This window comes from Salvelinus namaycush, unplaced genomic scaffold (assembly GCF_016432855.1).
Source record: "Salvelinus namaycush isolate Seneca unplaced genomic scaffold, SaNama_1.0 Scaffold1353, whole genome shotgun sequence".
Classification (NCBI taxonomy): Eukaryota; Metazoa; Chordata; class Actinopteri; order Salmoniformes; family Salmonidae; genus Salvelinus; species Salvelinus namaycush.
In genome coordinates this window covers 51169-69017 of record NW_024058068.1, presented here as the reverse complement: position 1 = coordinate 69017, position 17849 = coordinate 51169, and the positions used below count along the sequence as shown (strand labels likewise).

The 17849-nt window shown below is 46.0% G+C and overlaps 1 protein-coding gene across 1 annotated transcript; it reads right to left on the bottom strand.

The window, feature by feature from the left end:
* Positions 1-2469: 2469 nt before the first annotated feature.
* LOC120036488 (protocadherin-17-like) lies at positions 2470-5812 on the bottom strand. Its single transcript, XM_038982929.1, has one exon. It carries the CDS (start codon positions 5491-5493, stop codon positions 2974-2976), a length of 2520 nt encoding a protein of 839 aa, XP_038838857.1. The 5' UTR covers positions 5494-5812; the 3' UTR covers positions 2470-2973.
* Between the last annotated feature and the right edge of the window lie 12037 nt (positions 5813-17849).

Below are 17849 nucleotides of genomic sequence, written 5' to 3'. Positions count from 1 at the left end.
CAGATAGAACCCAATAATCTATCAGTTAGAACCCAATAATATAAAAATTAAAATCCAATAATCTATCAATTAGAACCCAATAATCTATCAGATAGAACCCAATAATATAAAAAATTTCATCCAATAATATATCAATTAGAACACAATCATCTATTAGTTAGAACACAATAACATAAATTAGAACCCAATAATCTATTAGATAGAACCCAATAATATATCAATTAGAACCCAATAATATATCAATTAGAATACAATAATCTATCAGATAGAACCCAATAATATATCAGATAGAACCCAATAATATAAAAAATTTCATCCAATAATATATCAATTAGAACACAATCATCTATTAGTTAGAACACAATAACATAAATTAGAACCCAATAATCTATCAGATAGAACCCAATAATATATCAGATAGAACCCAATAATCTATCAGATAGAACCCAATATTATGTCAGATAGAACCCAATAATATATAAATTAAAATCCAATAATATATAAATGAGAACACAATATTCTATTAGTTAGAACCCAATAACATAAATTAGATCCCAAAAATCTATCAAATAGAACCCAATAATATATCAAATAGAACCCAATAATATATCAGTTAGAACCCAATAATATATCTAACCAGATAGAACAGTTATTAATCAAACATGCACACACTATGGGTAATATGGAACACTATGGGTAATATTGAACACTATGGGTAATATTGAAGACTATGGGTATTATGGAAGACTATGTGTAATATGGAAGACTATGGGTAATATGGAACACTATGGGTAATATGGAACACTATGAGTAATATTGAACATTATGGGTAATATTGAAGACTATGGGTAATATTGAAGACTATGGGTAATATTGAAGACTATGGGTAATATTGAAGACTATGGGTAATATTGAAGACTATGGGTATTATTGAACACTCGTGTATATCTGAAAAGTAGAGCTCCGTTCTCTACCCATAACCCATCCGTTCTCTACCCATAACCCATCCGTTCTCTACACATAACCCATCCGTTCTCTACCCATAACCCATCCGTTCTCTACACATAACCCATCCGTTCTCTACCCATAACCCATCCGTTCTCTACCCATAACCCATCCGTTCTCTACCCATAACCACTCTGGATGTGGGAAAAACAAGCAAGATGCATAAAACCCCTGGAAGTTAGAATATAGACGTGATGTCGGCAGGTGGCCTGGTGGGTAGAGCGTTGGGCCAGTAATCCGAAAGGTTGCTGGATCAAATCCTCGAGCTGACAAGGTTAAAATCTGTCGTTCTGCCCCTGAACAAGGCAGTTAAACCCACTGTCCCTAGGCCGTCATTGTATATAATAAAATGTTCTTAACCGATTAACCGACTTGCCTAGTAAAATAAAATGTCGACCCCTTTCATTACGGGTAAAAAACGGGATGTTTTAGAGGACATTATCATCATGGCACCATGACCTTTGAACCATCAGTATTGGAGCATGATTTGTGATATAAAAACAAATAGATGAAATATCTATAGAGTAGGTCTCCGTCAACAGGTTCATAACCAGTATGATGTTGAGAACCTCTGGCACGTTGTCCTGTTTAAAACATTCCCTCTCAATCAGAACTCCATCACATACGAGCCGCTTGTCTTCCCTCGGAGATGTTAGAGCTGGGAATTACCAGCGACCTCACAATACAATGTCAACACCATTACCTTTGTGTCGATGCCAGACGTATTGCGATTCTGTACTATTCTACATGTATTTAAAATTTAGAAACTGTGTTTTTTTTTTTTGATTTGCGATTTGATGTTCCAAACATATTGCTCACCATTATGGAACACTATGGGTATTATTGAAGACTATGGGTAATATTGAAGACTATGGGTAATATTGAAGACTATGGGTAATATTGAAGACTATGGGTAATATTGAAGACTATGGGTAATATTGGGTAATACTGCTGCAGAGGGACAAGAGAGAGGAGGAGAAAACACATTGGCTGCCGAGGTAAAAAGAAGATGAAGAACAAGCTATGAAGGAGAAATACTGCAGTTTTGGTACAAGACACAGCCAACTAGTGCAAAAATAACATTGCGATATTGTCAAAACAATCAAATGTAATATATAGTCAGTAAAGTAACTGAATGCATTAAACTGTAATTCTGCAATAAAACGGCCGTGGGGTGACGTCTGATTGAAGAGGTCTGGCGTGGATTTCAAGACATAATACATCTTCCTAAATATTAAACGTAATCGATTTGTCTTGATGTCACCGGCTCCGCTCTCTCTCTCTCTCTCTCTCTCTCTCTCTCTCTCTCTCTCTCTCTCTCTCTCTCTCTCTCTCTCTCTCTCTCTCTCTCTCTCTCTCTCTCTCTCTCTCTCTCTCTCTCTCTCTCTCTCTCTCTCTCTCTCTCTCTCTCTCTCTCTCTCTCTCTCTCTCTCTCTCTCTCTCTCTCTCTCTCTCTCTCTCTCTCTCTCTTTCCATATCTCCAACTCTATCTCTCTCTCTCTCTCTCTCTTTCCATATCTCCAACTCTATCTCCCTCTCACTCGTGTTACACTATACCTACACTCCAGCACATCAGTCCATTAAGTAGAGTGGGAAAGATCTAAAGCAGAGGAGATGGATGAGGGCAGGAGGAAGGCAGAGGAGATGGATGAGGGCAGGAGGAAGGCAGAGGAGATGGATGAGGGCAGGAGGAAGGCAGAGGAGATGGATGAGGGCAGGAGGAAGGCAGAGGAGATGGATGAGGGCAGGAGGAAGGCAGAGGAGATGGATGAGGGCAGGAGGAAGGAGTGGATAATCACAATGCTGTCGTTTAGACCGACTGCTGTCCTGCTTTCTGTCTGTTTGCTGTGTCAGACACATGTAAACTCAAACACTAATTTCCATTCCACAAGAAGGAATTTGAATCTTAATGTGACTTCCCTGGTAACCTAAACAAATAAGGTATACATAAATCAATAAAGACCTAGTTTAATGGTATCTTGTTCCTACCTGTATAATGGACATCCTGTTACTGGGGGTATCTGTGGTGTTAGTCACCGGGCCAGTGAAGGACGTGTGACAGCCGACGCCGTGTCCCTGTCCCTGGGGCACCAACAGGTTGCTGGCCGTGGGCTTGAGGTACATGACCTCCGACCTGGGCGAGCTCAGCGGCAGCCGCGTCTGGTAATCGAAATACATGGGGGAGGTGGCGAGCGATGGTGAGCTCACCACGTTCATGACGTTCATGGCGTCCCGTTCCTCCACCTCGCTCTGAACTAGCATGATGTCATTCTTGTTGATCTTCTTCTTCTTGCCTTTGCCCAGCTGTGGGTGAGAGTACTCCGCGATGCGGCAGTTGTACGTCCTGATCTCCTTGTTCTCCCGTTTGCACTTCACGGCGATGGTTACCATGGCAGCCAGCAGCATGGTAGAGATGATGGATAAGGTGACGATGAGAGGGAGCGAGGTGTCCCAGTTGTGATGCTCTTCATTGATGTGGGGCTCCCCGCCCGGCAGCGGCCCGCTGTAGGCCTTGACGATGAGGCGTGCGGCGGTGGTGAGGGTGGGCTTCCCGTGGTCCATCACCCTGATGATCAGCTCCACCATGGGGCTGACGTCCTCCCAGAAGGGGTGAGAGGTCCGCACCTCGCCCGTCACCGGGTCCATCTCGAACAGACGCTCCTCGTTACCGTCAGAGATCTCGTAGGTCAAGCGCCCGCTCTCGCCGTAATCGTTGTCGACCGCCCTCACCGTGGTGACGATGTAACCTACGCCGACGTTCCGTGGCACGTGGATCTCTGCCGTGTCGTTCAGGAGCAGCGGGAGAACGATGACGGGGATATTGTCGTTAACGTCTAAGACGCTGACCCTGACCGTGGTGTTGCTCTCCAGGTGGGGAGACCCAGCATCCTTTGCTAAAACCTTAAAATCAAAGAATTTGATTTGTTCGTAGTTGAATGACCTCACGGCGTAGATCGCCCCGTTGGCCGCGTTCACGTTCACGAAGGTGTTGACGTCTCCTCCGCTCACGTTGGAGTTGAGGATGGAGTAGAACACGGTTCCGTTCTGGCCCAGGTCCGGGTCTAGAGCGAGGACGGAACCCAGATACTCCCCGGGGATGTTGTTCTCCGGCACCTGGAGCAGATACACGGCTTTGGTGAAGCGCGGAACATTATCGTTCTCGTCTAGAATCTTCACCGTGAACGACTTGGTGGAGTTAAGGGGCGGCGTGCCGTTGTCCTTGGCGACGATGGTGACGTTGTACTCGTCCTGCTGTTCTCTGTCCAGAGGCCTGTCCGTCACCACGGTGTAGAAGTTGTCGTAGTTCTCCTCTAGTTTAAACGGAACGTTCCCCAAGACTCTACACTGGAGCTTCCCGTTCCTGCCAGAGTCTTTATCCGTGACTCTGACCAGGGCGATGACGGTGCCTGGCGGGGCGGCCTCACTAATGGCCCCCTGCCTCACAGACACAAACCCAATGGAGGGCCAGTTGTCATTCCTGTCAATCACATTCACAGTTACTTTACAGTGGCCTGGGATGGGGTTAGGGCCTAAATCCTTCGCCTGAACATCTATTTCTATAATAGAGTTCTCCTCATAGTCAATCTCTCCTTGGATTTTTATGACTCCCGTTCTAGAATCTATAGAGAAGAGTTCTCTGATTCTGTCGGGGGCGTAACCGCTGAATGAATACACGACCTGCCCATTGGAACCCTCGTCTGGGTCTGTGGCGTTTAAATCGATCAATACTTTCCCAGGTGGAGAGTTTTCTGGGATATCTACAACATACGAGGGCTGTTCAAACACAGGGCTGTTGTCGTTAGAGTCAATAACTTTCACATTAATCTGCATGGTTCCTGATCTGGGATACTCCCCGCCGTCCGTAGCGGTTAGGATAAGGGTGTGATGGTTGCGTTCCTCCCGGTCTAACGGCCGTTGGATAACTAACTCGGGAAATTTAGTTCCGTCCCCGCGGGATTTTACATCCAGAGAAAACAGATTGTAGTCGTCTCGTGTGATCTGATAGGTTTTTAGCCCGTTCTCTCCAGCGTCCGGGTCATGAGCGCTAGTAAGCGGGAAACGGGTGCCCGGGGCAGCGTTCTCAGAAATGTCAATATCAATCTGATCGGAAGGGAACGTGGGCGAGTTGTCGTTGATGTCGACTATATCTACTTTAATCATGCAGATCTCTTTGTCGTTAGCAAATACCTCCATGGAGAGTTGACATTTGGGGTTCCGCCGACACAGTGTTTCCCTGTCGATGCGTTGCTTGGTGTAGAGCAGCCCGCTCTCAGGGTCCACATCGATGAGATGTGGTGCTGAATTCTCCAAAACCCTGAAGTTGGACTTTTTCCCTTGTCCCCCTTGCCCGAGACCGAGTTTAGCATCTTTGGCGATGTTGCCTATAACCGTCCCCGGTCCTTGTTCTTCGTTAACGGAATAATTCAAGTTTTTCAAAGCCAGGGCTTGAGCCCAAAGGAGAAGGAAAAATAAAATAGAAAGATACATCCTTCGGTGAGAGGGTTTTTTAATTTCGAGGGATTTTTTTTTTACGCTTCCGACTCCGACCTGTTGATTTCTTCAACACAAAATGGGTGATTTCTACCATTCAGGATTAAACACACAGTTCCGTTCATCGTGGAATGTAGAAGTCATTCTAGACCACCGATTTAAATTCCCTTTTCTCTCTCGCTCTCCTTTCCCGTATAGAAAACGGTGGTGCTCGTGGACACCTAATTTAAATTCAGTTGAACGCCCAGGCTCATCTCAGGAATAATCGCAACCCAGTCTGTTTCCAACGGAATAGAACAGCCGTTATGCGTTCCCGTGCTCTCTCTGTCGCTCTCTTGCCTGAAACACAAAGGGGGGGGGGGGGTAAATAATATTATATGTTAATAAAGTGTATTTATATATCAATATACTAGACATAATGACTCGTCTTGACTTGATGATAATAATATCCTTAGCTGTGTGTGTGAATATGCAGTGACTGAGTCCTTCAACATGAAACGCACAACTAATGCGTAATATCATTCCCACAATGGATGGGGATAGCCTGTCAATTAGGTAACCTTGAGAAGCGTCGGAGGAGGCGCAGTGCTAATGATACACAATACTGCTTTGTGTTGTTGTCCTTTTGATCGTATGGATACATGCTCTATAAAACTACCCGCGTGCTGTAGGAAACCTGGCACATGCGCTTCAATAGGATATTCAAATTGGTTATTAGGATGTAGATGACAACGGTCATAAGTATGAATAAATATGTCATTTTTTCCGCCTGTGACACATTCGGCAGTTTATAACTAAAGGAATATATGAATGTACAGCCACATCTAAATCAATAGATATATAGCCACCCGCTTTGAGTAACCCGTATGAATAGGAATGCGTTAAAATGAGCCTCTTACACGCGTTAACAAATTAGCATAATCCGCCTATTTAAAACGATCCAAAGGGAAATCATAAATACCGAGACACAAAACAAGACTAGAATCAAGCCTCCTATTTATTCCGTTCCAGTTCATCCCTGGGCTGGCGAGGCTCGTGGCTTCTCAGAAGCTGTTGCATCCACACCGAGAGACTGGAGAGGTTTGGTAAAACTCCCGTTATCCGTTGATCCGTTTTAAACGCCTTATAGCCTGCCTGGTGAGAATAGGAATCCTATGGTAAACACCTGCGCTACGACAGTGGACCAGAGAAGGGGGTAAAAACATCCACTTACCGAAATGTATCAGGTTAAATACAAAACACAAATAATCCTTTGGTTTTGGTTTATGTTAAAGCGCAATCCCTTCGCTTGGTCTGTCACCCTGATATTCCTTCCCCGGGTGGCGAGAATGAAGCCACCAACCAGCTCGGACCGACGCAGACTAGCAGCGCTACGAGTGGTGCGGGCGCAGCTACCGAAGTAGAAGTGCTCCAGAAAAAGTATGACTGTAATGTCAATGAGCTCGTTCCGTTCTCCTCTCCGTTCTCCCGGTGCTGACGGTTGGATTATTATGTTCCCCGTGCGGGTCTGTTCATTCCCGTTGCACGGCTTCTCTCGGACTAAACTCTGCTCAACTCATGGTGCGTTAAACATTCTTACTGATGCAGCGCTAACCAATAGATTTGAAGAGGTGGGTACGACTCTCGGCCTATAGGATTTGACCGTGTCCGTAACAAGGGAGGGATTTAAAAACCAGTTGACAGAATACAGATTGGTAGGTGGTCCCTAGGCGCAACCGACACGAACAGAATGGATAGTCCTTCGGTTCCTCTGCTTTTTCCGTTTTCAAAATTCAAACACAGACACGGCTTTGATTTGAACCTGTCTACCTAGCAGCTGTTTAGGACTATATTTGGTCGCCTATTTGAGCTAGACAGATCGTTCATTTTTTTCCGCCAAGTGGTGTTAGTTCATATTTTATAGCCTATTTAGGTATTAACATAGCCTACCCTTTTTCCTGAGAACAAGTTTAACTTTTGGGGTTGTGTGTGTGTGTGTGTGTGTGTGTGTGTGTGTGTGTGTGTGTGTGTCCTATGAGAACATCATGTACTTGTTGGATAATCTCTTTCAGTACAAGGACAGATGGTGTTTGATATAGTGATTTGATATGTACGAAATGGAGCTCAAACGTGACTGATTGATTATGGTTTCGTTTATGCTGCGTGTGTGTGTGTGTGTGTGTGTGTTCTCTCACATGCATCTATTTATGTTATTCAGAAGAACCAGTTAAAAATGAAACCTTTATACCTGCTTGGTGCCCCGGACATGAACCCAACCGCAGATAGAAGTGGACATGAACCCAACCGCAGATAGAAGTGGACATGAACCCAGCATTAGCAGTGTAAAGCATGTGGGTGTCTGTACAGGGCGAGGCAGTAGGCCTCGTAGGCAGTAGGCTTGTTTCTAACTGATCAGGAACATACTTCACCTCGCCTCATGAATACCGAGTGTTATTACTGTTGAATTATGCCTCCTTCTACCCAGACGGCATCGCTCACAGTCTGCTGGGATGAAGTCTACACATTTACACATTGGTTTGGTTTGGGGTTGTTTCTCAACCACCTCCAATATGCTTTGTGTGTGTGTGTGTGTGTGTGTGTGTGTGTGTGTGTGTTTAGTGTGTGTGGGGGTGTGTGTGTGTGTTTGTGTGTGTGTTTTTATTGTGTGTGTGCGTGTTTAGTATGTGTGTGTGTGTTTAGTGTGTGTGTGTGTGTGTGTTTAGTGTTTGTGTGTGTGTGTTTAGTGTGTGTGTGTTTAGTGTGTGTTTGTGTGTGTTTAGTGTGAGTGTGTGTGTGTGTCGCTGCTACACTGTGTGACTATGGGCTTAACACAACGGCGGCAGTCTGGAGGAAAATCAACCACCAGCCCTGATGAAATGTCACCAAAGCCGAGATAAAGCAGGCCATTAGCAGCTTCCTCCATTAGCTCAATTAAATGGCCGCGAGGAGAGAGAGGGTCCAACAGAAACCGTCACTGGAAGGGGCCGGACCCAATAGCTACATTAAAACACAATTTCACAAATTACATTTCAATTTAATGGCGACAGTCTTTCTTCAGGTAATGAGAGTGAATGCTTGTTATGGAGCGCTGGCTAGGCGGTTGCACATTTAGGAAACATGGGAAATCTCTCTGCATATCGCTCTCTTTTTCTCATTCTCTCTCCCTCTCTACATTTCTCTTTCTCTGTCTGTCTTTTTCTCCCCCTTTTTATCTCTCTCTCTCTGTCTCTCTCTGTCTCTCTCTGTCTCTCTCTGTCTCTCTGTCTCTCTCTCTGTCTCTGTCTCTCTCTCTGTCTCTCTCTCTGTCTCTCTCTCTCTCTCTCTCTCTCTCTGTCTCTCTCTGTCTCTCTGTCTCTCTCTCTGTCTCTGTCTCTCTCTCTGTCTCTCTCTCTGTCTCTCTCTATCTCTCTCTCTCTCTCTCTCTCTCTCTCTCTCGTTGGGATTTTACGTGGGCAGAAAATGCTTTTTCTGTGCAGGAGAATTCTCCAAGGAGGTTATTTCTCTAGGTCTCTGTGCCCTTTTCACGAGCATTTCCATGTTCTCTGTGGGCGTGTCCCAAATGGCCCCCTATTCCTACTCCTATTGACTAGGGCCATTAGAGTTCTGGCCCAAAGTAGTGCACTATACACGGAGTGGACAAAACATTAAGAACACCTGCTCTTTCCATGACATAGACTGACCAGGTGAATCCAGGTGAAAACTATGATCTCTTATTGATGTCACCTGTTAAATCCACTTCAATCAGTGTAGATGAAGGGGAGGAGACGGGTTAAAGAAGGATTTTTAAGCCTTGAGACAATTGAGACATGGATTGTGTATGTGTGCCGTTCAGAGGGTGAACGGGCAAGACAAGAGATTTAAGTGCTTTTGAATGGGGTAAAGGGTCACCCCCCAGACACGTCCCACTGTAGAGAGGAGGACAGGGTCAATCTGTCTCACCCCCCAGACACATCCCACTGTAGAGAGGAGGACAGGGTCAATCTGTCTCACCCCCCAGACACATCCTACTGTAGAGAGGAGGACAGGGTCAATCTGTCTCACCCCCCCAGAGACATCCCACTGTAGAGAGGAGGACAGGGTCAATCTGTCTCACCCCCCAGACACATCCCACTGTAGAGAGGAGGACAGGGTCAATCTGTCTCACCCCCTAGACACATCCCACTGTAGAGAGGAGGACAGGGTCAATCTGTCTCACCCCCCAGACACATCCCACTGTAGAGAGGAGGACAGGGTCAATCTGTCTCACCCCCCTGACACGTCCCACTGTATAGAGGAGGACAGGGTCAATCTGTCTCACCCCCTAGACACATCCCACTGTAGAGAGGAGGACAGGGTCAATCTGTCTCACCCCCCAGACACATCCCACTGTAGAGAGGAGGACAGGGTCAATCTGTCTCACCCCCCCAGACACATCCCACTGTAGAGAGGAGGACAGGGTCAATCTGTCTGACCCCCCAGACACATCCCACTGTAGAGAGGAGGACAGGGTCAATCTGTCTCACCCCCCTGACACGTCCCACTGTATAGAGGAGGACAGGGTCAATCTGTCTCACCCCCCAGACACATCCCACTGTAGAGAGGACGACAGGGTCAATCTATCTCACCCCCCAGACACATCCCACTGTAGAGAGGAGGAGAATCCTATAGCCTGGGTAACCTACCACCTCTCAGTGTTTATCTAATCCTATAGCCTGGGTTACCTACCACCTCTCAGTGTTTATCTAATCCTATAGCCTGGGTTACCTACCACCTCTCAGTGTTTATCTAATCCTATAGCCTGGGTTACCTACCACCTCTCAGTGTTGATCTAATCCTATAGCCTGGGTTACCTACCACCTCTCAGTGTTTATCTAATCCTACAGCCTGGGTTACCTACCACCTCTCAGTGTTTATCTAATCTTATAGCCTGGGTTACCTACCACCTCTCAGTGTTTATCTAATCCTACAGCCTGGGTTACCTACCACCTCTCAGTGTTTATCTAGTCTTATAGCCTGGGTTACCTACCACCTCTCAGTGTTTATCTAATCCTATAGCCTGGGTTACCTACCACTTCTCAGTGTTTATCTAATCCTACAGCCTGGGTTACCTACCACCTCTCAGTGTTTATCTAATCGTATAGCCTGGGTTACCTACCACCTCTCAGTGTTTATCTAATCCTATAGCCTGGGTTACCTACCACCTCTCAGTGTTTATCTAATCCTACAGCCTGGGTTACCTACCACCTCTCAGTGTTTATCTAATCGTATAGCCTGGGTTACCGACCAACTCTCAGTGTTTATCTAATCCTACAGCCTGGGTTACCTACCACCTCTCAGTGTTAATCTAATCCTATAGCCTGGGTTACCTACCACCTCTCAGTGTTTATCTAATCCTATAGCCTGGGTTACCTACCACCTCTCAGTGTTTATCTAATCGTATAGCCTGGGTTACCGACCAACTCTCAGTGTTTATCTAATCCTACAGCCTGGGTTACCTACCACCTCTCAGTGTTAATCTAATCCTATAGCCTGGGTAACCTACCACCTCTCAGTGTTTATCTAATCCTATAGCCTGGGTTACCTACCACCTCTCAGTGTTTATCTAATCCTAAAGCCTGGATTACCTACCACCTCTCAGTGTTTATCTAATCCTATAGCCTGGGTTACCTACCACCTCTCAGTGTTTATCTAATCCTATAGCCTGGGTTACCTACCACCTCTCAGTGTTTATCTAATCCTACAGCCTGGGTTACCTACCACCTCTCAGTGTTTATCTAATCTTATAGCCTGGGTTACCTACCACCTCTCAGTGTTTACCTAATCCTACAGCCTGGGTTACCTACCACCTCTCAGTGTTTATCTAGTCTTATAGCCTGGGTTACCTACCACCTCTCAGTGTTTATCTAATCCTATAGCCTGGGTTACCGACCACCTCTCAGTGTTTATCTAATCCTATAGCCTGGGTTACCTACCACTTCTCAGTGTTTATCTAATCCTACAGCCTGGGTTACCTACCACCTCTCAGTGTTTATCTAATCGTATAGCCTGGGTTACCTACCACCTCTCAGTGTTTATCTAATCCTATAGCCTGGGTTACCTACCACCTCTCAGTGTTTATCTAATCCTATAGCCTGGGTTACCTACCACCTCTCAGTGTTTATCTAATCCTACAGCCTGGGTTACCTACCACCTCTCAGTGTTTATCTAATCGTATAGCCTGGGTTACCGACCAACTCTCAGTGTTTATCTAATCCTACAGCCTGGGTTACCTACCACCTCTCAGTGTTAATCTAATCCTATAGCCTGGGTTACCTACCACCTCTCAGTGTTTATCTAATCCTATAGCCTGGGTTACCTACCACCTCTCAGTGTTTATCTAATCTTATAGCCTGGGTTACCGACCAACTCTCAGTGTTTATCTAATCCTACAGCCTGGGTTACCTACCACCTCTCAGTGTTAATCTAATCCTATAGCCTGGGTTACCTACCACCTCTCAGTGTTTATCTAATCCTATAGCCTGGGTTACCTACCACCTCTCAGTGTTTATCTAATCGTATAGCCTGGGTTACCTACCACCTCTCAGTGTTTATCTAATCCTACAGCCTGGGTTACCTACCACCTCACAGTGTTAATCTAATCCTACAGCCTGGGTTACCTACCACCTCTCAGTGTTAATCTAATCCTACAGCCTGGGTTACCTACCACCTCTCAGTGTTTATCTAATCCTATAGCCTGGGTTACCTACCACCTCTCAGTGTTTATCTAATCCTATAGCCTGGGTTACCTACCACCTCTCAGTGTTTATCTAATCCTATAGCCTGGGTTACCTACCACCTCTCAGTGTAAATCTAATCCTACAGCCTTGATATTATGAGACTAGAATTAAGTTATTTTCCTCCAAACAGAATAAAGGAGACCCTTCCTGTGTAAAGGTCCGACTGCCTGTATGAGATACAGAACAGTTTACCTTTCATTGACTTCAACACACAGAATGCACTCATTCAAATTCACGATAACGACTCACTGCAGAACACTGACAAACGGGCAACTCCTCAGCAGTCCTGATGGGCCACTATTCCCTACCTAGTGCACCCTATTCCCTACGTAGTGCACCCTATTCCCTACGTAGTGCACCCTATTCCCTACGTAGTGCACCCTATTCCCTACATAGCGCATCCTATTCCCTACGTAGTGCACCCTATTCCCTACGTAGTGCACCCTATTCCCTACGTAGTGCACCCTATTCCCTACATAGTGCACCCTATTCCCTACATAGTGCACCCTATTCCCTACATAGTGCACCCTATTCCCTACATAGTGCACCCTATTCCCTACATAGTGCACCCTATTCCCTACATAGTGCACCATTCCCTACATAGTGCACCCTATTCCCTGGTTAAATGTAGTGCACTACAATAGGATAGGGTGCGTAGAGGACGTATTGTAACAGAGATGGTGAAGGGGCACTACAATAGAATAGGGTGTCGTAGAGGACGTATTGTAACAGAGATGGTGAAGGGGCACTACAATAGAATAGGGTGTCGTAGAGGACGTATTGTAACAGAGATGGTGAAGGGGCACTACAATAGAATAGGGTGTCGTAGAGGACGTATTGTAACAGAGATGGTGAAGGGGCACTACAATAGGATAGGGTGCGTAGAGGACGTATTGTAACAGAGATGGTGAAGGGGCACTACAATACGATAAGGTGTCGTAGAGGACGTATTGTTACAGAGATGGTGAAGGGGCACTACAATAGGATAGGGTGTCGTAGAGGACGTATTGTAACAGAGATGGTGAAGGGGCAGGCGGGACACTAAACCATCTAGTAAAAGCTGCTGCTTCTTCAGATTTCTCACCAGTGACGTGGCTTTCTTCTCACAATCGAAATGCTTAGAGAGAATGAAGACCATACAGACACACACACACACGCAAGCATGCACGCACGCACGCACGCACGCACGCACGCACGCACGCACGCACGCACGCACGCACGCACGCACGCACGCACGCACACACACACACACACACACACACACACACACACACAGTGAAACTCCATGTGGAAACGCTATACAATCTGCATGCACCCAGGGTCTCTCAAAGCCTCATGCCAATGTCATTTTACCTGGAGAAGGAACGAGAGATGGAGGGAGAGATGGAGGGAGAGGAGGGAGAGAAAGAGAGAGAAGAGGGAGAGAAAAGGAGAGAGATGGAGTGAAAGAGAGAGAGATAGAGGGAGAGAAAGAGAGAGAGAAAGAGAGAGAGAGAGAGAGAGAGAGAGAGAGAGAGAGAGAGAGAGAGAGAGAGAGAGAGAGAGAGAGAGAGAGAGAGAGAGAGAGAGAGAGAGAGAGAGAAGGAGGGAGAGGAAGAGAGATGGAGGGAGAGAAAGAGAGAGATGGAGGGAGTGAAAGAGAGAGATGGAGGGAGTGAAAGAGAGAGATGGATGTCATTCCTGTGACATCGGGTGCTGTAGGTTTCCTGGAGGGCAGGCAGTTTGCCCCCGATGATGATGCGTTGGGATGACCGCACCACCCTCTGGAGAGCCCTGCGGTTGCGGTCGGTGCATTTTTTCGTTTTTACAGCCCGACAGGATGCTCTCAATGGCGCATCTATAGAAGTTTGTGAGGGTTTTAGGTGCCAAGAAAAAAATCTCTTCAGCCTCCTGAGGTTGAAGAGGTGCTGTTGAGCCTTCTTCACCACACGGTGGATACACAGCATCTCTTCCTACCTGCAGAATGAACTCTTCCCTTCATCAGAGCTGCTTTCCTCCTGCAGGTTCTAGATAAGAGCCATAACATATACATTCTAATTATTGTTTTGTCAGTTTGAAAACCCTGGGAAATAAAAGGGTCAACCTTAGTCAACGTGGCAGAGGGGAGCAACGCACACACACACACACACACACACACACACACACACACACACACACACACACACACACACACACACACACACACACACACACACACACACACACACACACACACACACACACACACACACACACACACACACACACACACGTGTGCCCACATACACAAACACACACACACGTGTGTGCACACACACACATGCACACACACCTTTTCTCCAGGTCTCCTTTGTCAACAGTTAATTAACGTTTGAGAGATTAAATTAGGAAACAAACCGTAGAGTTTACCAAGGCGTTGAACGGGTTCACCACAAACTGACAAAGAGAAAAGCTCTGGAGAAAACAACACACAGAGAATCTGTGTCCCAAATAGCCCCCTATTCCCTACATCGTGCACTCCGCTTGACCAGAGTCCTATGGGTTAATAGGGGTCCATTTGGCACGCGGAGAGACAGACACCCAAATGTTTTATCTTGACTTATTCAACTGATGGCTTATTAATTCGGGGGTTTTTTTTTCTTCCAATTTAACGTCGGGAAAACAACGTCCTTTTTGCTAATTAGCTATGTCTCTTTAAGTGTGACTCGACAGAGACGGCGTTCCATTGAAATTCAACAGGGCCTGTGTGCTACAGAGACCAAAGACAGACAGCGTAAAAGCCTGTCTCTTTTATTGAGACTATACAAAGGGACAGCAAGTCCCACCAGGTCGTCCGTAGTTTATTATTCTTAATAGCCGTTCAAACTAACCACCGAGGAACCATGGGTAATTACCATGTCTGAGGAGCAAGGAACCATGGGTAATTACCATGTCTGAGGAGCAAGGAACCATGGGTAATTACCATGTCCGAGGAGCAAGGAACCATGGGTAATTACCATGTCTGAGGAGCAAGGAACCATGGGTAATTACCATGTCTGAGGAGCAAGGAACCATGGGTAATTACCATGTCCGAGGAGCAAGGAACCATGGGTAATTACCATGTCTGAGGAGCAAGGAACCATGGGTAATTACCATGTCTGAGGAGCAAGGAACCATGGGTAATTACCATGTCTGAGGAGCAAGGAACCATGGGTAATTACCATGTCTGAGGAGCAAGGAACCATGGGTAATTACCATGTCTGAGGAGCAAGGAACCATGGGTAATTACCATGTCTGAGGAGCAAGGAACCATGGGTAATTACCATGTCTGAGGAGCAAGGAACCATGGGTAATTACCATGTCTGAGGAGCAAGGAACCATGGGTAATTACCATGTCTGAGGAGCAAGGAACCATGGGTAATTACCATGTCTGAGGAGCAAGGAACCATGGGTAATTACCATGTCTGAGGAGCAAGGAACCATGGGTAATTACCATGTCTGAGGAGCAAGGAACCATGGGTAATTACCATGTCTGAGGAGCAAGGAACCATGGGTAATTACCATGTCTGAGGAGCAAGGAACCATGGGTAATTACCATGTCTGAGGAGCAAGGAACCATGGGTAATTACCATGTCTGAGGAGCACGGAAACATGTAGTTGATGTACTGACTGACTGAACGGTCAAGTACTGAGACACTTTAGTGTACAAAACATTAAGAACACCACAAAGTGTTGTCAACGGCTCCGACACGAGACGTATGTAGCAGGGTCTACAGGAAATCACGGACTACAAAACGGTAACCAGCCACGTCACGGACACCGACGTCTTGCTTCCAGACAAACTAAACACCTTCTTTGTCCGCTTAGAGGATAATACAGTGCCACAGACGCGGCCCGCTAACAAGTACAGCAGGCCCCTCCCCCTCGCCTTCTCCGTGGCCGACGTAAGACATTTAAACGTGTTAACCCTCGCAAGGCTGCTGGCCCAGACGGCTTCCTTGGCCGCGTCCTCAGAGCATGCGCAGACCAGCTGGCTGGTGTGTATACGGACATATTCAATCGCTCCCTATCCCAGTCTGCTGTCCCCACATGCCTCAAGATGGCCACCATTGTTCCTGTACCCAAGAAGGCAAAGATAACTGAACTTAATGATTATCGACCCCATAGTACTCACTTCTGTCATCATGAAGTGCTTTGAGAGGTGAGTCAAGGATCATATCACCTCTACCTTACCTGATACCCTAGACCCACTTCAATTTGCTTACCGCCCCAATAGATCCACAGACGATGCAATCGCCATCACACTGCCCACTGCCCTCTCCCATCTGGACAAGAGGAATCCCTATGTAAGAATGCTGTTCATTGACTACAGCTCAGCATTCAACACCATAGTGCCCTCCAAACTCATGGTCCACCCACACAAACAGAGTGGTGAAGAAGGCACAACAGTGCCTCTTCAACCTCAGGAGGCTGGAGAAATTTGGCTTGTCACCTAAAACCCTGACAAACTTTTACAGATGCACAATTGAGAGCATCCTGTCGGGCTGTATCACCACCTGGTACGACAACTGCTCCGCCCACAACCGTAAGGCTCTCCAGAGGGTAGTGAGGTCTGCACAACGCATCACCGGGGGCAAACTACCTGCCCTCCAGGACACCTACACCACCCGATGTCACAGGAAGGCCATACATATCATCAAGGACAACAACCACTCTAGCCACTGCCTGTTCACCCCGCTATCATCCAGAAGGCGAGGTCAGTACAGGTGCATCAAAGCAGGGACCGAGAGACTGAAAAACAGCTTCTATCTCAAGGCCATCAGACTGTTAAACAGCCATCACTAACACAGAGAGGCGGCTGCTCTATATACAGACTAGAAATCACTGGCCACTTTAATAAATGGAACACTAGTCACTTTAATAATGTCTACATATCTGACATTACTCATCTCATATGTATATACTGTATTCTATACTATCTAGTGTATCTTAGTCTATGCTGCTCTGACATTACTCATCTCATATGTATATACTGTATTCTATACTATCTAGTGTATCTTAGTCTATGCTGCTCTGACATTACTCATCTCATATGTATATACTGTATTCTATACTATCTAGTGTATCTTAGTCTATGCCGCACGGCCATCACTCATCCATATATTTATATGTACATATTCTGATTCCATCCCTTTAGATTTGTGTGTATTAAGTATTTGTTGTGAAATTGTTAGGTTAGATTACTCGTTGGTTATTACTGCGTTGTCGGAACTAGAAGCACAAGCATTTCGCTACACTCGCATTAACATCTGCTAACCATGTGTATGTGACCAATAACATTTGATTTGATTTGATTTGACCTTTCACATTTTGCAAATATTTTTTTTTTCTCTCCCTCAGAACCAGCCTCAATTCGTTCGAGGCATGGACTCTACAAGGTGTTGAAACTGTTCCACAGAAACGCTGGTCCATGTTGACTCCAACGCTTCCCACAGTCGTGTCAAGTTGTCTGGATGTCCTTTGGGTGCTGGAACATTCTGGATACACACAGGAAACTGCTGAGCGTGAAAAACTCAGCAGCTTTAAAGTTTTTGACACAAACCGGTGTGCCTGGCACCTACTACCGTAAGCCTCTCAAGGCTTAAAAATCCTTCTTTTAAT